The sequence below is a fragment of the Thamnophis sirtalis genome, unplaced genomic scaffold, assembly GCF_051295495.1.
Source record: "Thamnophis sirtalis isolate CommonGarterSnake01/CBP01778 unplaced genomic scaffold, rThaSir2_p1.2 scaffold_4, whole genome shotgun sequence".
Classification (NCBI taxonomy): domain Eukaryota; kingdom Metazoa; phylum Chordata; class Lepidosauria; order Squamata; family Natricidae; genus Thamnophis; species Thamnophis sirtalis.
The window spans coordinates 20282806-20305684 of record NW_028261384.1 but is presented as its reverse complement, the minus strand read 5'-3'; the positions used below and the strand labels follow the sequence as shown (position 1 = coordinate 20305684).

The 22879-nt window shown below is 40.1% G+C and overlaps 1 protein-coding gene across 1 annotated transcript in view; it reads left to right on the top strand.

Moving 5' to 3' along the window:
* Window positions 1-22879, top strand: part of CCDC7 (coiled-coil domain containing 7) — a 250515-nt gene that overhangs the window by 20739 nt on the left and 206897 nt on the right. Inside the window, exons 9-13 of the mRNA XM_087712546.1 lie at window positions 5782-5846; window positions 7753-7827; window positions 16151-16226; window positions 19878-19908; window positions 20379-20468. Coding sequence (XP_087568672.1) covers window positions 5782-5846; window positions 7753-7827; window positions 16151-16226; window positions 19878-19908; window positions 20379-20468 — 337 coding nt within the window. The remainder of the gene's footprint in view (window positions 1-5781; window positions 5847-7752; window positions 7828-16150; window positions 16227-19877; window positions 19909-20378; window positions 20469-22879) is intronic.

The window sequence follows — 22879 nt, the reverse complement described above, 5'->3', positions numbered from 1 at the left end:
CCCAGCGGCTTCATGTAGATGTTAAATAGGAGGGGGGACAGGACCGAACCCTGCAGCATCCCATATTTGAGGGGCCTAGGGGTTGACCTCTGTCCTCCAACCAACACTGACTGCGACCTGTCCGAGAGGTAGGAGGAGAACCACCTTAAGACGGTGCCTCCCCCTCCCACCTCCCGTAACCGTCGTAGAAGGATACCATGGTCGATGGTATCCAAGGCCGCTGAGAGGCCAAGGAGCACTAGGATAGAGGAATGTCCTCTATCCCTGGCCTGCCAAAGATCATTGATCAGCGCGACCAAAGCAGTTTCTGTGCCGTAACCAGGCCTGAAACCCGACTGAAAGGGATCCAGGTAATCTGCTTCATCCAAGGTCCGCTGGAGTTGAAAGGCCACCACCTTCTCAACAACCTTCCCTACGAACAGGAGGTTGGAGACAGGGCGATAGATGTTTAAAATGGCTGGATCCAGGGATGGTTTCTTAAGGAGGGGTCTCACCACCGCATCCTTTAGAAGATGCGGGAAGGATCCCTCCAGAAGAGAGGTGCTAACACTCCTTTGGAGCCAGCCGCATGTCACCTCCCTGCTGGTCGAGACCAGCCAGGAGGGACACGGGTCCAGTAAACAGGTGGAGGCACTCACCGCTCCCATGGCCTTGTCCACTTCCTTAGGAGCGACAAGTTGAAACTTGCTCCATAAAATCCGATCAGGACCTTCCCCCAGCGCCTCGGCTGGTACTGTCCAAATGGAGTCCAGGTCCGTCCGGATCCGAGCTATTTTATCCAACAGAAACTGAACAAATTCCTCAGCTCTACCCTGTAAAGGGTCATCCGCATCCCTCCCTTTCAAGAGGGAGCGGGCTATCCTAAACAGGGCGGCTGGGCAAGATTCTGCAGATGCAATAAGAGCGGAAAAATGCACACATTTTGCCGCCCGTATCGCCACTAGATAAGTCCTAATAAAGGCTCTTAATTGTGTTCGGTTGGATTCGGAGTTACTAGCACTCCAACGTTGCTCTAGGCATCTCTTTTGGCGCTTCATCTCCCGGAGTTCCTCCCGGTGAACCAAGGAGCCCTCCTGGATCCACTGCCGCAGAGAGGCTGTAAAGATGCAATCTGGTTTAGAGCCTCTGCCACCGTTATATTCCAAGCAGCGACCAAGGACTCTGCTGGACTGTGGGCCAGAGAGTCAGGTATCTCACCAAGTGCCGTCTGAAATCCCATAGGGTCCATCAGGCGTCTGGGGCGGAACCACCTAATCGATTCCCCCTCCCTACAGTGGGGGATTGGTTTCCGAAAGTCGAGCCTCAGTAGGAAGTGATCTGACCATGACAAGGGCAAGATCTTAATGCCCTTCAAATCTAGATCATGTCTCCACTGCTCCGAGAGAAACACGAGGTCGAGTGTGTGCCCCGCTGAATGAGTCAGACCCTGAATTACCTGGGTCAAGTCCATGGCTGTCATGGAAGCCATGAACTCCTGTGCTCCATCAGAGCGTTCACCGAGTGACGGCAGGTTGAAATCCCCCAGCATTATAAGCCTGGGGAACTCAACTGCCAGCTCGGTTACTGACTCGAGGAGCACAGGCAGGGCTGTTGTAACCTGTTGGGAGGTAGGTACGTTAGCAACAAACCCATTTGACCCCCAAGGTTCAACTTCACCAGAAGGGACTCACACCCGACAATCTCCGGAGCAGGGATCCTACGAGGAACTAGGGACTCTCGGATGATGACTGCCACTCCCCCACTCCTTCTCTGGTGTCACGGCTGATGTAGCACCTGAAACCCTTCTGGGCTTTTCAGGTCTTCCTCCTTCTCTTCCAGTATGTTTTGGAATCTTAGGTGGAATGCAGCTCTTTCATTTTCAAGTCGGGTTATTGATATTTCTAATTATTAAGTTGTTTATATTCCAATTCCATTTTTCCCATCTTCTGATCTGCTTGTTCTATTTTTTCTTTCATACACTGGATTTTCTGTTCATTAATTGCTAAGGCATTCTGTATACTTTCAATTTTGTCATCTACATTTTTGATAGTTCCTTTCAATTCTCTCATTTCATTTTTCATTTCTTCATGATTCCTCCTTGTCTCTTCATGATTAGTAGTTGTCACTTCCTGACTTTTTGCCAATACCTCTTGTATCGTCTGGAGCATCAATTGCATATTCTGCATCATTGGAGCTGGCCCTATTGTTCCTGCCATCTTTTCGCCTCTCTCCAACCCCAACACATTCTCAATTGATCTTTGATTTGAGGACAGGGGTGTGGCTGAAATCACATTGGGTGTAGTTTTTTTCACTAATTTTATTGAAGTTGCCATTTTTATCCCCCTATTTATCCTTACCCACAATTGCATTTAAGTTTTACTTTACTTTACTTCTACTTTATCTGTAATATCAATATCAATATCAATAGCAGTTAGACTTATATACCGCTTCATAGGGCTTTCAGCCCTCTCTAAGCAGTTTACAGAGTCAGCATATCGCCCCACAGTCTGGGTCCTCATTTCACCCACCTCGGAAGGATGGAAGGCTGAGTCAACCTTGAGCCGATGAGATTAGAACCACTGAACTGCAGATAACAGTCAGATAAAGTGGCCTGCAGTACTGCACTCTAACCACTGCGCTACCTCGGCTCTTTAATATAAGTAATTGTATATTTCAATATTTAACAATAGTTAACGTTCCTTAATATCACGTTTCAATACCTAAACATTCCTATATAGTATTCAATTCTATTTTGGTCCTTAATTAAAATATATCATAGATTTATATACCACACTATTATCTTATACCAATAGATGTCTCTCAATTTTATCATTTATACAGGTATTCAATTCTAGTAGTTTTATCTCTATGTATATGTATATGTATATGTGTGTGTATGTATGTATGTATGTATGTGTGTGTATATATATGTATATGTATATGTATATGTATATATGTATGTTTGTGCTGATAAATAAATAAAGATAGACTAGTATAGATCTATTTCAAGCTATTTAGCTCTCATACCCTTACTGGGCATCGAACCTGTGCTGTATTGCCTCTTAGGCAGATGTGTTAACCACTGAGCTACAGAGCTTGACTCCTTATCAGCCAAGCCAGGGTGAAAGGAAGTGTGTGTGTGTGTATGTATGTATGTATGTGTGTGTGTATATATATATATATATATATATATATATATATATATATATATATATATATATATATATATATATATATATATATATATATATATATATATATATATATATATATATATATATATATATATATATATATATATATATATATATACACAAACACATAGAGATACTAGTCTCCCTTTATACATACTAGTCTCCCTTTATTTATTTATCAGCACAAATATTATATATATATACACACACACACACACACACACACACACACACACACACACACACACACACACACATATATATATATATATATATATATATATATATATACTTATGTCACCGTTGATTTTCTTGCATCAGATTTCACAGTCCAAATTTACAGTCCACTAGGTGTCACTCTCCTCTCACAGAGACTGTTAATATCCAGGTTTCCAGCAAAGAAGTAAAGAAGAGGTCAAAACATTCCTCTCTTTCTGACGCTGTTCCGAGGCAAATAAATATTGAAGAAAACAAAACAGCAGACGGAAGAGTGAGAAGAAAAAGAAAAAAACAACTCAACTACCAACCCAATTGTTAAACAATCTGAGCTTTCCAAATCTTCTCGACAGATATTATTTTCTACTCCTGTTGTCCATGCTGGGTTTTCGTTCTCACTATGGCGAATTCAACTTATTCGGGCTGTCCCTTCCAATTCTCAAACTCAGCGTCTCTGCTTCACTTCTTTTCGGCAAAATTGAACTGCAAAAACAGTCTCCTTCCCAGCGCCGCCTCCTTTCCAGCTCACTCTCTCTGCCAATTTCGCGTTGACCACCTCTTTGGGTTGTCAGCAATAGTAATAAATATCCTGATTTCAACAGCTTCTCTCTCTGCTTCCTTCCTTCTTATGCGGTCGCCATCGCTGGTCCTAACCAAATGGCAGGATAGTTCCTTGGCCGTTTAGGGGGTTTCTCCTATCCTCTGGGGGATTTGTCTTATCACCCCAGCATCTACAGAGTATCCCCTTTAATCTGCTGGCCTCTTCAGGATCAACAGCACTCAAAAATGAGCCCAAATGAAGAAGTTAGACTAGTTAGAGGTTAGGAGAGCTCCCTTTCCTCCACTCTAAGCACGGTGACGTCACCACAGGAAGTCTTCTTAGCTTATTTTTAAAAGCACCATTAATACCCAACAATCTGCAGTAATTTTACCATCACTAGATATATATTACCTGCATTTGGTACACCCAGCTCAGGGAGGTTGCATGTATGCAAGGCATGTATGGTTTCCCCCAAGATTTAAACATACACGATGCTAATCAGTTGCTGGAGTCACTGTTGAGATAATACTCAGTCTTAAAGTAATCTCAAATACTCAGACATTTTCTCCTGTGCTTGTTTTTTCTCTTACAATTACTCCTACCTCAGTTCCCCCAGATAATTAATTCCCTCAATATTGCTAAATGGTCTATACTAAATAGTATTTTCTGCACAGGTTTATGTTCCTATAAACCAGATGTGGGCATTTTATGGCCTGCGGGTCACATCTGGCCCTTTAGCTGTTCCTATTCAGCCTATGGTGGCAGCAATGACAGCAATAGGGTCGTAGGGGTGGGGATGGGATAGTATCAATTGGGAGGGAGAAGGGTGTTGGTAACTTTCCACAGCACTCCCAGTTTCTTACATGGCCCTTTGGAAAAATTAATTGCCCACCCATGTTATAAACCAATTATATAAGTTTTCACTATGACAGTATAGGAGCAACAACTTACACTAATGCTCTAAGTGCAAATTTGCAGCTTGCAGGCCAGATGCGTCACATGCCGGCCACGGCCACTCCCATTTTAGTGAAGGGGAAAAAGTTGTGATAAGTTACCTGATGACAACATGACTCTGTGAGTTTGACAGTCAAAGGTTGTCAACTTTTTAGGTAGTGCAGGCAAGGCAGGCATATAAAGCATGAGTACTAGCACTGCCTTTATTGAAGTTTACAATAACAGTATATTTGGAAGAGGTAGTTCTTTGTGGCTTTTCTAAACAATATTAGAGTGCAGGTTTTTGATTTCAAGGAAAAATTCATTCTAGAGTACAGGCCCCTCTACAGAGAAGAACTATTCACTGATCTATGTTATCCAGTGTACTTTGAATGTTGAAATGAATGTTTCAGGTTTTATTTCTAGTATTCCAGCTCTAATTCTTATAGACTCTCAATTTTCATATTAACTATGCTTTCACTATTCTGACTATTATATTTTGTGACATAATTATTTCTGAAAACAACACTAGAAGGTAATGATTTTTTAATGAACTAATGGCAAAAATAACAAGAATTACCAAAAGTTTTGTACATAACGTAAAGCACTATTTAACCCCTTTGTTATTTGGTGATTGTTCTTATTTGGTATTTGTTCTTCAAGCATTGAAGATGAATAACATATTTTACATAATATTTATTCAAACTATTAACCCATTATATTATATTACTTAAGTAATTATATTAATTAAGTAATTAATATTATTTACTATAATACTTGCTTAAGGTATTGCATTAAAATATGATTGTATTTTTAACATAAATTGTGACATGTAAAAATTATGTTTAGAACTCTGCTAAATGGAGACTGAATTTGTAAATCTAGATTTAATATTAACAATACTGTACATTTTGACAGGGAAAAGAAAAAAGCAGTAAGCCCAACAGCTCCCACTTCAAAAGATCCAAAAAATATAATTGAAGGTAAGAATTCTGGTTTATCATAGATGTCAAGGTCTCAAAAAATAATTTTGAAAAATGAGGTTGGCTAATGTGGACAAAAGTGGAAAATGCTGGATAGTAAAGTTGTATAGGCCAAAATCAGAACCGACTGACTAGAGGCTTGGAAAATAATTTGTAAAAAAATAGGTTTTATTTTGATGCACTTGAATCTTATGTAAGTAATTCTGAAGTACTATAGTTCATTTAATGATTGTTCAAAGTTATAACAGCCCCATCCAAGCTATATACAACCCTGTTTCAAAATTATAAAAAGTCATTTGCCCTTATGGCCAACCACATGGATGCTTCATCACATCCACCTATCTATTTCCCCACTACCCAAATCCTGCAATCACAGGTCTCCCAAGGCACTGAGCCTGCTTTGCCTGCCCTCCCCTTTGATTCCACACAATCCTTTTCCAGCCTTCACCCTGCTCACTTACCTTATGAAGATCTACAGAGCTCAGGAGGTGGAGAAAAGAAAGGAGACCAGGCCCTGTCTTGAGAATTCCAGAGATATCTTTTTTCTTTTCTCTTTTTTAAAAACATGTTTATTATTTTATCATCAAAGATAAAATACAAAACAAAGAACAGTAAAAAACAACAACAAATAACAAGCATCCAACACTAATAACAACAAAAATATGTATACAAAAAAATTCCTCCTTAAGTATTTAATACAGCTATTAAACATTAGAAAAAATCCACCCTGGCTGAAGGCTGAAAGATACATTTAAAAAATCTAATATACATTTCCTTCCCCTTACATAATTGGTATACAAAAAGTTATAAACTTCCCCATCTGTATTTAACAAAAATGCTATATTACATAAACAAATATCCCCTTTTTCATCCTCAGGACATTTTTTGAAACTTTTGATGCTGTCATTCTGGGCAAAGGAGTTCTTCTCCCTCTATATCACTTCTTTACCTCTTATCTCTGCATTGTTTGTTCTCTTTGTGGTAAGAGCCAGTTCAGATTTCAAAACGCATACTTCCTGCTTTGCAATGTTCTTTCATAAAAAACACTTTTTCTCATCATGCTGTGGCTGGATGGAAAAAAAGCCTTTCAATCCACTTTTTGACACCTGAACTGCCTCTGCGGACAGTTAAGATAGTTAAGATGTAAAGAGGTGATGCAGAGGCAATAATATCTACATATAAATGAATAAAATAGGTGAGGGTGGGCACTCTATGGTGTTCCAGACTACTATAAATACTTTTAGTATCTTCCAGAGAATTGAACTTCCATATTATAAAAAATCATATGTAAATGATTTTTGAAGTTAGAATACTACTTAGCTAGTTACCTCTGCTGATATCAATAAAGAAACTACAGTTGCTTTAACTGAACACCTTCAATGTCACCTTCAACGTCACTGCAGTAACAGAGAAAGATAGAATTTGTGCCTCCTTGATATGTCAGAACATTATGTAAACAACTACCCATCCAGATATTTTATATTACAAAAGTTCGAAAATAATAATCCTATTATATAACTGAAATACCTACAACAAAATTAGTCTATTTGTTCCTTTTCCTAGAAGTTCCTAGAATAAAACAAAAAGTTCCCAATACTAATAAATATTTCAGTGGAGTTCCCAGTACTAAGAAATATTTCAATAGAAACCTGAATTTTCTGATATTTTTAACATGAATTGTTAAAATAACAGAATTCTCTTCACAAGGTATCTTTTATCAAGAGTATCTGAGACTCATTTGCTTAGTTATTAGATTCCTGACAACATATAAATAGAAAAATAATATAATCAAATGTAGTTGGAAGTTTTAATCAGAGTTACAGAAAAAAAGTACTTTATATATTTTTAATGAATTAATTATATATATTTGACCAATAACTAAATAGTTATAATAAAAAAATTTTAGAACTTGCTACAAGACATCTAACTGAAGATGTGATGAATATGGCACAAGTTTTCCAAGAAGATACAGGACAACCACGTAAGTGCTTCAAACTATAAAATGTTGTTAAAACATGAAAAAGCATATAGGATATTTTAGGACAACTCAAATCAATTTTTTTCTAAATTGTTAGGCTACATGTTTAGCTAACATGATTTTTAACTATCATAAATCTTCGTTTTCCAAAACATAGAAAATGCCAAGTTAAGAAAATATATGTTAGATCATCATGCAATCTACAGTAGTTAATTTTAATGTCTTGAAATTTAACTGGGATTTAAATTAAGTTATGGAATTTTAAAAAACTGAAATTGTGTTTTTTGAAAATATAATGTTAATAATACCCTAAGGTAAAATGTATCAGACATGCTATAGTAAATATATCTATGCTTAAAAAACAGGGATAACTGGTAAAAACAGTATGGATAAGCACAAAGAAGTATAAACTTTAAAATAATAATATAGGCTACAATAGTTTAAGGTTAACCATTTGTATTAGAAACCATTTTTGGTTTTCCTAGATTTAATAGTACTGATTTATTTTGGAGAGAAAGAGAGATATAACTAAATAAGAAGCTATATTGTGTGTAAACTTAGTAAAAACTGTATTATGTAAAATATATTAATTTCTTCCTTTGTTATGCTTGACTCAGTGTTGTGTGATACAGCCAAAATATTTAAAATTATAATTTAGTGTATCAGAATTATTAAATACGGTTAGTCCTTATTTACTGCCTCATACAATGATCATTCAAATTATCATGGTGATGAAAAATAACTTTTGACCAATCCTTGCATTTATGGCCTTTGCAGATCTGTAAGGCATAAAAAAGTGAAATATGATCATATAAGCACAATCTGTTTATAAAAAAAATTCTTCAAACTTTTAAATATATATTTTTAAAAAGCTTTTTATAAAATGTTTTTTATGAAAAACATTGAATAATTTTTGTGGTAATTAATATGGTTAATGGGATGATTTCATAGATGATAATGCCTTTATTACCTTTAGTAATCTGACTAAAAATCAAGATACAGTAGAACCTCTGGTCATGACTAAGGTGACCAGATTTTCAGATTGGTAAAGAGGGACACCTTTGACCGGAGGGGGGGGGGGGCTTGATTAAAAAATTTATACGGAGCAACAAAATTTTTCATACAACGCAAAAATAGTATTGTAATATTTTTTTATTTCAACATAACTACAATTTATAAATATAAATTGTAACTGTTGCCAAACATCAAAATTTTGATCACGTGACCATGAGGATGCTGCAACGGTCGCTAAGTGTGAAAATGGTCACTAAGTGTGAAAAATGGTCATCAGTCACTTTTTCAATGCCATTGCAACTTTGGTCACTAAATGAACTGTTTGAAAGCTAAGGCTAGCTTTCATTATAATGCCTTATGGTAGCTTACATTTTCAAGAGAGAGAAGCTAAACTCCTAAACACACAAGGAATTTGTCTTTGGTGAATATGCTCTCAGTGTACATAAAGAAAAATAAAATAGAATACATTCATCAAGAATCATAAGTTACAACACTTAGTGATGGTCACTAAAGCCTGGAGGATTGTTCCCTCTGTGCTTCTTTAAAACAGTATATGTTAGAATAGAATAACAGAGTTGGAAGGCACCTTGGAGATCTTCTAGTCCAACCCCCACTGGATTGATTTTCAAGCTGTTACCCCTGAGGACGTGGACAAGGCCATGGGAGCTGTAAGTACCTCCACATGTGTACTGGACCCGTGCCCCTCCTGGCTGGTTGCTAACAGCAGGGAGGTGACACGGGGCTGGATCCAGGCGGTTGTCACCGCCTCCCTTTGGGAAGGGGTTCTTTCCCCCTGCTCTAAAGGCGGCGGTGGTGAGACCCCTTCTGAAGAAGCCATCTTTGGATCCAGCTGTCTTAAACAACTATCGTCCAGTCTCCAACCTCCCCTTTGTGGGGAAGGTTGTTGAGAAGGTGGTAGCCTTTCAGCTCCGGCGGTCCTTGGAGGAAACCGATTATCTAGATCCCTTCCAGTCGGGATTTAGGCCTGGCTACAGCACGGAAACCGCTTTGGTCGCATTAATCGATGATCTCTGGAGAGCCAGGGATGGAGGTTATGCCTCCATCCTAGTGCTCCTTGACCTCTCAGCGGCTTTCGATACCATCGACCATGGTATCCTTCTGCGACGACTGCGGGAGGTGGGGGTGGGAGGCACTGTTCTACGGTGGTTCTCCTCTTACCTCTCGGACAGGTCGCAGTCGGTGTTGGTCGGAGGGCAGAGATCGACCCCTAAACCCCTGACGTGTGGGGTACCGCAGGGTTCGGTCCTGTCCCCCCTCCTGTTTAATATCTACATGAAACCGCTGGGTGAGATCATTTGACGGCACAGGATAAAATACCACCAGTATGCGGACGATACGCAGCTGTATCTGTCCACCCCGTGCCAACTCAATGAAGCGGTTGACGTGATGTGCCAGGGCCGCGAGGCTGTTAGGGACTGGATGGGGGCTAACAAGCTTGTACTCAATCCAGATAAGACCGAGTGGCTGGTGTGTTTCCCTCCTACTAATTGGCCAAGTGTTCCATCTCTCAGGCTGGGGGGGTCAAACAGTACGCCCCTCAGACAGGGTCCGCAATTTGGGAGTCCTCCTGGACCCACAGCTGACTTTTGAACACCACTTGTCAGCTGTGACCAGGGGGGCATTTGCCCAGGTTCGCCTGGTGCACCAGTTGCGTCCCTACCTGAACCGGGAGGCCCTTACAACAGTCACTCGCGCCCTTGTGACCTCTAGACTGGACTACTGCAACGTGCTCTACATGGGGCAGCCCTTGAAGAGCATTCGGCGACTTCAGCTTGTCCAGAATGCAGCCGCGTGAGCGATCGTGGGTGCACCTCGGTTCACCCACGTAACACCTATCCTCCGCGAGCTGCACTGGCTGCCTATTGGTCTCCGGATACGCTTCAAGGTGCTAGTCGTCACTTATAAAGCCCTTCATGGTATTGGACCTGGGTACTTGAGAGACCGCCTGCTGCCAATTACCTCCACCAGACCGATTAGATCCCACAGACTAGGCCTCCTCCGAATTCCATCCGCCGGCCAGTGTCGACTGGCGACTACCCGGAGGAGAGTCTTCTCTGTGGCTGCTCTGACCCTCTGGAACGAACTCCCCGTGGAGATTCGCACCCTCACCACCCTCCAGGCCTTCCGCAAAGCCCTTAAAACCTGGCTGTTCCGACAGGCCTGGGGCTAAAGAACCGTTGCCCCTATCTCGAATGGTATGATTGTTGCGCTTTTTAAATTATGTATTGTTTTGTGTTGTTGTCAAATTGTTTGTATCCCCCTTCCCTTGCTTGAGTTGTGAGTCGCCCTGAGTCCCCCTTCGGGGGAAAAAGGGCAGCATACAAATGAAATAAACATTCAAATATACATTCAAACCCCCTGCTTAGGAAGGAAACCCTACACCATTTCAGACAAATGGTTATCCAACATCTTTTAAAAAACTTCCAGTGTTGGAACATTCACAAGTTCTCTCCTTGATTAGTTTCCACCCATTGCTTCATGTTCTACCCTCACGTACCTTGAAGAATAGTTTGACTCCCTCTTCTTTGTGGCAACCCCTGAGATATTGAAACACTGCTCTCATGTCTCTCCTAGTCCTTCTTTTCATTAGTGGTTCAGGCACCAGACAAGAAATCAGGAGTTTCTAGTCCCATTTTGGACATGAAAACCTGCTTGGATGAAATGAGGCCAGTCACTCTTTTTCCCCCTTCTTTCCTTCCTTCCTCCTTTCCTTCCTTCCTTTCTTCCTTCCTCTTTTCCTTCTTTCTTTTCCTTCCTTCCTTGTTTCCTTCCCTCTTTCTTTCCTTTCCTTCCTTCTTTCCTTCCTTCCCTAACTTTCTCCCCCCCTCCCTTTCTCTGTTGTGGGGAGTTGGAAGGAGCATTAGATCTGCTCACCGCCTTAAAAGTGGGATTTTTTTTAAATGGCTTTTTTTAAAGTGATTTCAGCCGGGATACCTTTAGTACTCGCCCCACCCATCCTCCCATCCTCCTTCCAAAAAGTTGATTTAATAAGCCAGCGATCTGCGCCCGCTTCTACAGCATTCCTGATTCAGGGGCAGAGGTGCCTGGGTGCGCCCTGTTCCCCCCTCAAGGCTTCGCGTTAAAGCCAAAAAGGACCTCCACAGAGATGTCTCTGGGTCTGGGAAGGCAGGGACGGGAGGGGTTGCTGGAGAGCAGCTTTCGCCTACAGCTTTGGGGGGAGGGGGGTGTTTGCAACCCTGCCCTGCTTGGCGCCTCTCGTTGCTTGAAATGGGGTGCTCAGTTTGGGGGGGGATACAGGAGGTCCAAATAAGAGGTGGGCTCAGCCTCCGCTGGGATGGAGCAAGCAGAAGGAAAGGCAAGAGCGGGGGGGATATGGGACTTTGCTGGCAGTTGCAAAGCAGCCTTCCCCGGATTGCCTTCCCCCATGCCTCCCAACCCTTTCAAAAGCTACCCCAATCACCAGCCTCTCCCAACTGGATCCCCGCCTGCCTCTCCTCGGCTCACCCAGACCAGATTGACAGTGGCTTGCACGTCATGGCTGCAGAAGAGCGGAGCCCAAAAGAAGCGGGGGAAAAAAAAACTTCCAAAAGCTGAGCTGCTTGGCCCAGGACCTAGCCTCCTCCTTACCATCGCTCTCCCTGCAGAAAAACGGCGTGCGTTGGCGCGCGCACACACAAAAGGGGAGGGAGGGAAACACTGCCCTCTAAAGGCCACATCAGGAACGACACTTTAGAGAAATAAAAAAAAATGTTTTTAACAGTGTCCTTTTTAAAATTGATTTTCTTTCTTGTGGAAAATTGGGACTTTTTCAATACGCGAAGGGACACGGGACAAATTATTAAAAATCATGACTATCCCGCCAAAATCGGGACGTCTGGTCACCTTAGTCATGACCATAATATGTTCCATAAATTCAATCTCAAACTGATTTGGTTGGGACTCGAACTAAATTTTGGAATTTGGTGCTTATAAAAAAAATGGCATGGAAAGGGAAATTGGCCACCAAAAATAAAAAAAAGAATATTTTGGTTCGAACCCGATTTGGTCGCGATCAGAAGAGTTAGTGACCATAGGTTCTACTGTATTGGAAAATATTACAAATTATCGAGAAGAACTTTCATGTAAAAACATATTCTTGGAATTTAAAAAGTCACCGTATTTATCAAATTAAAGTTTGAAACAGATTTTGCCACATTAAAATATGGATATAATGTATGTGAATTCAGAAGCAATAAAAATAAAAATAAATGAGGTAAAAGCTGAAATGGCGTATTAAACTGAACATAGGAAAAAAAAGTATCTTTAACACTAAAGCATGATTTAGACAGATATTCTAGACAAAGCAATAGAACAAGATATGGCAACTTTCAATAGAAGAGAACATCTATTATCTCTTTGGTAGCCCTTATTATCACCAGAGCAGTGGTGGGTTTCAAATTTCTTTAGAACCTCTTCTGTAGGTGTGGCTTGCTTTGTGGGTGTGGCTTACCGGCCATGTGACCAAGTGGGAGTGGCTTGGCAGTCATGTGACTGGGTGGGCGTGGTCAACTTGTAAAATGTGGTGAAATTTACTTAACGCTCTTGCTTAGCAACCAAAATGTTGGCTCACAAACTCTGGCATTGAAGTGTGCAAGTCTTAAAGCTGTCAAGTTACAAGACCCTTGCACCCTTAACTCTTTAGAAAAAAAACACCCAGGGATGTTCAAACTTGACAGCTTTAAGACTTTAAGGTTTAGATAGAACTCTTAGAGACGGGCGGGGTGATTGGTGAGCCAGCCCATCAGTGAGCCGCGGGCAGGGCAAGCATGGTGCAGACGGGCAGGGGAGAGAGCTGGAACCGGTTCTAAACGGCACTGTAGATTTGTGGAACCTCTTCTATAGAAGAAGTTAGAACTGGCAAGGACCCATCTCTGCACCAGAGGCAGCTACAGGTATTTTTCAGATTTATATTGATATAACTTTCAGACTAGTATCTCGGACAGTGTTAACCTTCATGGTTTAGTGACTGTTGCCTAGACAGCAGATTTCCTAACATTTTACCAACATCTGTGACTGGCATCTTCATGCTATGTAGATATCAGGTCCAAAAAGCAAAGACATAAGAAATAAAATTTGTATCACCAAGTAACAGTTGGTCTACTTATAAAATCCACATCATCTCAAAAAGAAAAAAAAAATCATTCACATTGGAAGAGTGCACTCAGTTATGTACTCTTCTGCAATCCCACTCACCTTATATTTTTCATATCTATATAATTCATTTTAGTTAGATTATTTCTTTTCCAAAGTAAAAAGGGATTTAAGATTTTCAGGTACAATAAAAGTAAAAAAAAGATATTGAAATATTTATGTAAAATAGCAGAATAACCCTTAGTAATGCAATCAATTTATGTAAAAAGATAATCAATATTAAAAAATAACATCCTTCCTGGAACATTCACTTCAGAAATGTTTAGTATCTGGTAGTCAAGATTATTAAAATTTTACTACGACTTTAAGAGATTTTGAATTTTTATGCTTGACCAACCAACCTACTATGGTAAATAAGGGATCCTTTTTGTAGAAGAATATTAATTTCTTGAAAAAAAGATATTAGAAAGGGGGGCCGCCACCCACCCACCCAGATATCATCACATCCCGTTTTTATGCTCTGTGCATGCGCGGAGGTGGTGCATGTGCTCACATTTGTCAACTGATAGCGAAGGAAAGTTGATTTCACCCCTGATTCAAATCCTCAAAATTCATGTTATAAATATTTAGATACTAGGTGAAAAAGCTTTTAAAGTAGTGAAAAGTTCAATTTAGTTTTATTTTTCATTTCAGTCAAGACTAGACTAAGATAAAACTATTAATTGTTCTATTGCCAAATCAGTAGGCTATTCTCCCTCAATTAAGAAGAGAGTATTATGTTTTCTTTAGCTTCTTTTCTTTTTTCTTTTGGCAAATTACAAATTAAATAAATGGCCAGTAGTTTAGACAAAAAAGGTTTTTAGTTCATCAATTAGTCAGTCAGATGCAGAGAGAAGGTACTTAACTCAGGAGTGATCTAAGTCATAAATTTAGTATTCTTCCATGTCAGCCACAAACTTGAAATGATTTAAGAGAAGTAATTAGATGATAAAGAGCTGGAGTCTGGCTATTGGAAAAAGGCTGGAGTCTGGTTATTTCTTATGCACTTTATAAGCTGTGTGGGTGCACAGCCTACGAAGTGCATGAGGATCAGTGGTGGGTTCCTTCTGGTTTGGAACAATTCAGCTGAACCGGTAGTGGTATGGAGGCCTGGGTGGAACCGGCAGTGACCCAGGCCTGTCACACCCCTGAACTGGTTCTCCTGGCGGCGCCATCTTGTTTTTGGCTTCTGCACATGCGCATAAGCATTTTTAAAGTACTGTGCATGCGCATACAGTGTGCATCGAGCTGTGCGACTGAGTGAACTGGCAGTAGCGGCTGCTAGAACCCATCCCTGATGTGGATGCATATGATGATGATAAGAGAGATCCTATTAATGAACTGTTAATAAATACTTCACTGTGGAATTTATATGTATATATTTATATGAGGTATACTTTTTAATTACAAGTAGCACTTGTAATGAACCACTACTCATTCAGCAAACTTTTGAAGCTATCGTGATGTTGAACCAAGGGTCATTAGAACTGCTCCTTGAAGTTCTGACCATCCCAGGACTCCCATGATTGTGTGATTGTGATCTGGGCTTTTTCCAACAGGCCCAATGCTTACAATAGTTGCAATGTCCTGATCATGATTTGTGACTTTCCTTGCTGGATTCCCACAAGCAGATAAGTCTTCCTCAGCTGCATGGGCTTGGAACATGGCTCCATAGCCACTCTCTCAGCTCCTTTCTTCCTCTCACACTTGGCAGCAACCATTTATCTGCCTACTGACCTTGAGAGCTGCCTGCAACTTGCTGCTTCTTGCTGACTTCCCCATTGATCATTGGAAGTTGGCAGGAAGTTGCAAGGAAGTGCATGTTTAAATCCCATTATATTTGCTTATGGATTGCCATTGCTAAATGTCATATCATCACATGACATTCTGTTTTATGACTAAATGCTTACCAATTGGAATTTTGGTCCTAATTAACTAACTATGACAGTTGTGACCCTTTCTTAATTGACTTGGCAATAGCTTGTGTTATGTAACTTGGCAATTAGTAGTAATGCATAGTAATAATGGCATTAGTAATAATGTTAGGATGATAGTAGTACTAGGAGTGACATTTTTGCCCAATCTTGTGCAATTGTTTGATTTCTATTTCTAGATCAAAATGTTAGATATTAACCTAATAACTATTTTTATAATTGTTTAGAGACAATTGAGATGATGAACAATCGCATGATAGAAATAATGAAAGTATTTGAAAGACAAACAAACAAGTTACACAGGTAAATACAACATAATGATGCAGCTGGGGAAGGGAAAGTTTCATTTTATCCTATGTATTTTGAGATAGTTTATATGACATGGCACAAATAATTAAGAGGTTCCTAAAAAAAACCCTGCAAAATTTCACAAAGTAATGTGCAGAAGTAAAGAATTATAGTGAATAATTATATCTGTCTGTCTGTCTTTCTGCCTGTCTGAATATTATATATTTTATATATAAAATATTTTATACATATGCATACATACATACCCACACACATATATAATATTTATAATTATAAACTATATGTTATATTGACTATATTAGTTTATAGTAATTTCATTGCTTTCTGCTCAATTTACATTTAACTCCCCATGCCAAATCTCAATGTCTCTCACTAAAGCATTGTGATTTATTTTAAATCATTGAAACATTAGACAATAGACTGCTAATAAAAAAATTGTACTTTGTTATCTCTCTTTCCTGCAATCTCAGAGGAAAATATCAAGACATTATATTCTTTGAAGAGCACTATTATATTTTAATTGCTTCAGAAAATACCACTTTATTTCAGGCAGTCTTTCAAAGTGTTTTAGATTTGAAAGGATTTCTTCAAATCCTAATTCAAAAGTATCCAAAATAAATGAAAATTTTGATCAGACCCAGAATTATTTTTAGAGCTGATGGGACAGAGGTGGAGAAGAATATATGGGCAGGTTTTATTGGGTGCTTATTCATCAGAAAGGAATTGGTATGTGATTACAGTGGTGCTTAAAAGTTTGTGAACTTTTTTGAATTTTAAATATCTGTGCATAAATATGACATAAATGTGACCTGTTGTTCACACAGATGAAGGAAATCAAATTAAACGAATGAGTTAACAACATTATGCTTGTTCATTGATTTATTGAAGCAAATGACTTCAGTCAAGGTATAGAACAGGGGTGGGTTTCGACCGGTTCGCACCGGTCCCTGCGATCCGGTTGGTCGCCGAACCCGGAAGTAAGTAACTTCCGGGAACGGCGAAGCCCCCCCCCCCTGTGCCCGCGCGCGCCCGCACACCCGCACCCGCTCCTTACCCGGTTTTTACGAATTCTGCACTTCCACGCATGCGCAGAACGCATACAGCGCCTGCGCGATCCTCCAGGAGCAGCTGGAGCATCGCACAGACGCTAGTACACACGCGCGCATCGCGTGCGTGCGTGAGGATGCTGCGTGCGTGCGCGAGGACGCCGCCGGCCTCGCTCCAACCAAATCGGTTGGAACGGGGCGAGAAACCCACCCCTGGTATAGAATCTAACAATTTAAATAGATATAAAAAACAGCTGCCAGCAAACAAGTGGCAACCCTTCTTTCTCCACATACCTGTCCTCATCCTTGAGATTCACAAGCTGAAAAAATCCATGACCCTGACACATGCTTTTTAACTCTTAGTTGCCACTGTGCCAGGAGTGGGTTCCTACCGGTCCTTGCTGGTCCTTGCAGACCGGTTGGTCGGTGAACCCGGAAGTAATTAACTTCTGGGAACGCCGGCAATGTTCCCTCTAAGGTGTGCGGCTGCACTGCTCATTACCGTCAGTCGCCCTGTTTTCAGCAAAGCAAGTGCAGGGAATTCCTTTGCAGGCGGCTAGAACTGGCCACCCGCAAAGGACCTCCTCAGGCTTGTTTTGTTGAGCACTGGGCGATTGACGGTAGTTTGCGCCAGCCGCAGCTGCTGAAACTAGCATCATTCGCCCCGTGTTCAGCAAAGTAAGCCCGAGGAGGTCCTTTGTGGGCAGCCAATCCTAGCTGCTTGCGCCTGGTGCTGCGGCTGAAGTGAAGCTCCAAAGCCCCCACTGCCACTAGAATAATTGCTGCCGCCTCCTCCTCCTCCTCCAATAACACCACCACATTTGCTGCCCAGCGCTGCGGCTGAGGTGAAGCTGCCAAAGCTCACGCCGACGCCACCGCCCATGGCAACAGCACCTCTCCCTTCGCTCGGAGCACCTGAGCTGGGCACCGTGTTACCCCTACCCCCTCCTCCTCCGCCATGCTTTTGAGGAGACATGAGGCTGCGGGAGCCAGTAGGAAGGCGGGGGGGGGGCGGGAACAGGCAAAAACAGCCTCATGGCTTCTCAAAAGCATGGCAGAGGAGGAGGCGGTGGCAGGGATAACGCGGAGCCCAGCTCAGGTGCTCCGAGCAGAGGGGGAGGCACTGCTGCTGCTGCCATGGGCAGGAGCACCAGCGGGAGCTTTGGCGGCTTCACCTCAGCTGCAGCACCAAGCAGCAAATGTGGTGGTGCTGGAGGAGGAGGAGGAGGCAGCAGCAGTTATTCTGGTGGCGGCGGGGGCTCGTCGGCATCTTCAGCGGCAGCCCTGCCCCCTATGAAAAAACTGAAGATGGAGCAGATCCGCACAGATGACGTTGCCGCAACATGACTGGAGGAGGAATTCTGAGAGTTTGAAGTCCACAAGTCTTAAAGCTGTCAGGTTTGAAGACCCTTGGGTTTTTTTCCCTAAAGGGTTAGGGGTGCAAGGGTCTTGTAACTTGACAGCTTTAAGACTTGCATGCTTCAATGCCAGAGTTTCTGAGCCAACATGATTGGAGGAGGAATTCTGGGAGTTGAAGTCCACAAGTCTTAAAGCTGTCAGGTTTGAAGACCCCTAGTTTTTTCCCCTAAAGGATTAGGGGTGCAAGGATCTTCTAACTTGACAGTTTTAAGACTTGCATGCTTCAATACCAGAGTTTCTGAATAGCTATGTGGACCGACTTAAGTACTAATTCATAATTTAATATCTGGTCACATGGGCAGCAAGCCACTCCCATCCGGTCATGTGGGTGGCAAGCCACTCCCACAAAGGAGGCCACACCCACAGAGTAGGTTCTAACAATTTTTGAAACCCACCACTGTGCAGATGATAGCTCTAAAGAGGAGTATAACCTTTCCATGAGTTCTCTAAGAGTGATATTGGTTTTAGCTGTTTTTAAGTTTACACTTCAATTTTTATTGAATTTCGGACTGTTTAGTCACAATCATATTTTGATTGTAGCATATCTATTTTTTAATCCACATGAAATAGATCTAGGTTTGAAATGTGTCCATAAATTCCAATGGGTAAAAAATTCAAGAACTGAGCTGTTGATTGCTATGCAATACAGGGTTTATATTATGACTATATTAAAAAATCTGCTGGGTTACCAGTTATATGCTGCTTACAATCGAAGATGCTGGTATTGACATTTCAAGCTTTTAATATCTGATCTGCAGGACAAATTTCACTCTATGCCTAATAAATCTGGTGAGTTGTCCCTCTGAGATCGGAGGGTGCCCACATTGATAGTAGGGGACATTGTAAGATGGCCTTCTCCCATTTAGTTTCCACATTCCTAGACTATGAAATGTGCTCCCAATGGAGGTTCATTTATTCCCACTTTCCCAACATTTAGGAAATGATAAAAACAGTACATTTTAACTAATAGCTAAGTGTTTAGCTATTAGTTCTCTAAATGGCTACTTTTAATTTTGATTTTAATTAATTTTAATTTGTACTCTCTATCTTATTTTAAGACAATTAGAACATGGTGCTAACAGAAAAGTAGAGTATAAATTCTCTAAATAAAAGTTCAATTTATCTAGAAATTACTGAAAACTTAAAAAGAAAAAAATCAATAAATATTTATATTTTTCAGAGCTGTAAATGAACAGGATGTGCTGGAAAGTGTAAGTAATAATTTTATCCTTCTTTCAATTCTTAAATTAATTATTTGAACAAAATTCAGTAATACAACCACTACTTGGCTAGGAACCACCTCAGTTAGTGACAATTCCCAAATACAACAGTAATGAAGAGTAATAAAAAAATCACTTCCTGATCAATGCATGCATTTATGAGCAAATTTTATATGTTTTATATGTTGCTTGACAACAAAAGCATCAATGTGTTACTGATTAAGGTGTGATCACATAATATTCTGTTTATTCTCATGCAAGTTTTATTTCTAACATATATCAAGCTTATCACATCAGCAACTATTTTTACAAAAACTGTTCTATATCATTCTATACTATACATTTATAACAATCACTTATATAATAATTCTTTCCAAAGGAGGGACAAGATTTCTTTTGAGGTCCCAAATATTTGGAGGAGGTGCCTAGCTTTTCTTGACTCTTGGTTTTTTTTATATTAGAAATTTCAGAAAATACAGCAAGAATTTCGAAATCTAAGAGAAGAAAAAGAAATAATGGAGGATGAACTTCAAAAAATGAAAACTTCAGAGGTATTTAGGAGTTAAATTCAATTTTATTAATAGAATTGGAGCTTCAGATATTATAATACATTAGAGAGTAACAAATATTATTTAACATAAAGAGTTTTATTTCTGTGAATGTGCATAGAATAAGAATTGTACTATGGACCTGATTAAGGCAGATAAACAGTTTGGTGCTGATAACTTCTTCTACTCTATTAGGTTGTTTTGATGCTATCAACACTATATTGCTGAATAAGGATATTATTGTCAAATTCCAGATTTGTTTGTATTAAGATGGTATTCCTTTATTTATTTTTTGGGAGAAATGAGCACATTTCTATTTGTATTGTTAAAATTTGGTCAAGAATAGAGACGATTATTCCTCTGTCCAAATTGGCTCTCAGAGAATTGTGGACAAGTGTCTATATTAAATTGGGCTTTATGGACAATTTATGGATTCTGCTCTTTTTTGACTTTGTGATTGAGTCTTCCATGCTATTAATGCTGGGAGCATCAAATTCTATTTCTTGAGATGAGGTTGGTGATGAATCAGAAATGTCTGGCCTCCATGACAATTGTGTGCTTGTCTCAACTAATATTGATCCTTACTGGTGTAATGAATTCACACTGGATCTAGTTTTCACCTTAGAGCAACTGAAACTTGGTTTAAAGAAGCCTGTTACATGTTTAGAAATTCAAAATTATATTATAATATTAGATTGTCTTCCTGGAATGTTTAAGAATGGGAGGATTACTACTGAGGAGCAAATAGGATCATAATTGTGGCAGATTATAAAGTACTGGTAATAAAACTATAAAATTTATCCCAGTGCAGAGAAACGGCTAATGAGAATTTATTGATCACACTTATAGAGAAAAAATAGATTGAAAATGTTAAAATGTACATCATGTTGAAAGAAATGTCCTTCTGGGTTCAGCTCCAAGTGGGGAAGAAGACACTGGAGAAATGGAGGCTGCTTGGAAAGATGGTTTATTATTGGACAGGACCACATGGCTTGAGCCCTGAACAGAAAAGGTGATCACATGCTTCAATGTTGGTGGAGAAGAAGACAGAAGGGCTGAAGGAGGGGCTTGCTAGGCTTTTTATACCCTGTTGAGTCCCACCTCTTTGTTTCCTGTTCTTGTGTAAGAAATGTATTCTGATTGGTTGTCAGACTCCCATGGTGCCATGCAGGGGGCTACTCTCTAGGCTGTGTTTTGAATCCAGGTATAGATGAGGTCTCAGATGCCATGTGGAGAATTGAGTAACGTTCCAATATCCCTTCTTCCTACAGCTGCAGTGGAGAAGTCTTTATTATGTAAAGTGGGCTAGCCTGCCCTTCTCAATGGCCTATTGACAAAGTGAGGATGGGCAGGAAGCTACAGGCAACTATTCTGTCTTTTAAAGCGTGTTTCTTTCTTTTCACATCCAGAGAAATATTCTGCCTTTTCAATATTTCCTAGGATATTTCATTTTTCTGGGAGAGGGCTGGATGATAACTTCCCATAATCAGAAAGTAAAAGGTAGAAAATGGAGTAAAATTGAAGTCCAGTAAAAGAATGATTTCATATTAGGATTTCCTGAAAGGATTGTGCAGAAGCACAGAAAGAAGAAGTAATATCTTCAATTAATTACCAGCTGATAAGAGGTTCCATTAAAGCATTGTCCAAAAAGCAGACTCTGATGCAATGCAAACATTCCAAAAGGGATTTAAAAAGCTCTAATCCCTAAATCTTGTATTTTGTGTTATTTTGTGTTCTGTTTTGTTTGTTTGTTTGTTTGTTTATTTATTTATTTATTTATTTATTCATTCATTTATGGCACACACTCACTACTCACCACAAACAACTACATGGTTTAAAATGAAACCATAAATATATGAAAAACATATAAAATCACATTAGAATTACAATAAAATACAAGTTATAACTACCAAATATATAGGGATGGGGATGAATGGAAACTACTATTAGTTGATCAGTCACTCTAATGTGAAATCCCCCCTGGGGGGGGGCAAAAATTAACAGGAAGAATCAGGTCTTCAGGCTGTTTTGGATGGCCAGGAGGATAGGAGCCAATCTCACCTCAGGAGGTAAGATGTTCCTAAGGGTCGAAGTCATGACTTTCCTGGACCTTGCTAGCTGGAATACTAGATCAAAGTGTCAGTAGCTCTTTCAGTGGCCCTTTGTGGCCAATGGAAGTCCATTTACATGATCCTATCCTTTGTCTCTTTTTGGAGTCCTCAAGGTGTGAAGTTGGTTTATGCCAACTTGGATCTGCCCTTCTGTTTCCAAGAATTGTGAATAAAAATTGGAATTAATTGTTATCTAATTTAAATAGCCATCTTGAGGGTATTATCAAGGGAAAAGTGAGATCTACTGATTTTGACAATTGTATTAGAAATAATTCTGTTGTCATTTGACACATGCATTATCAA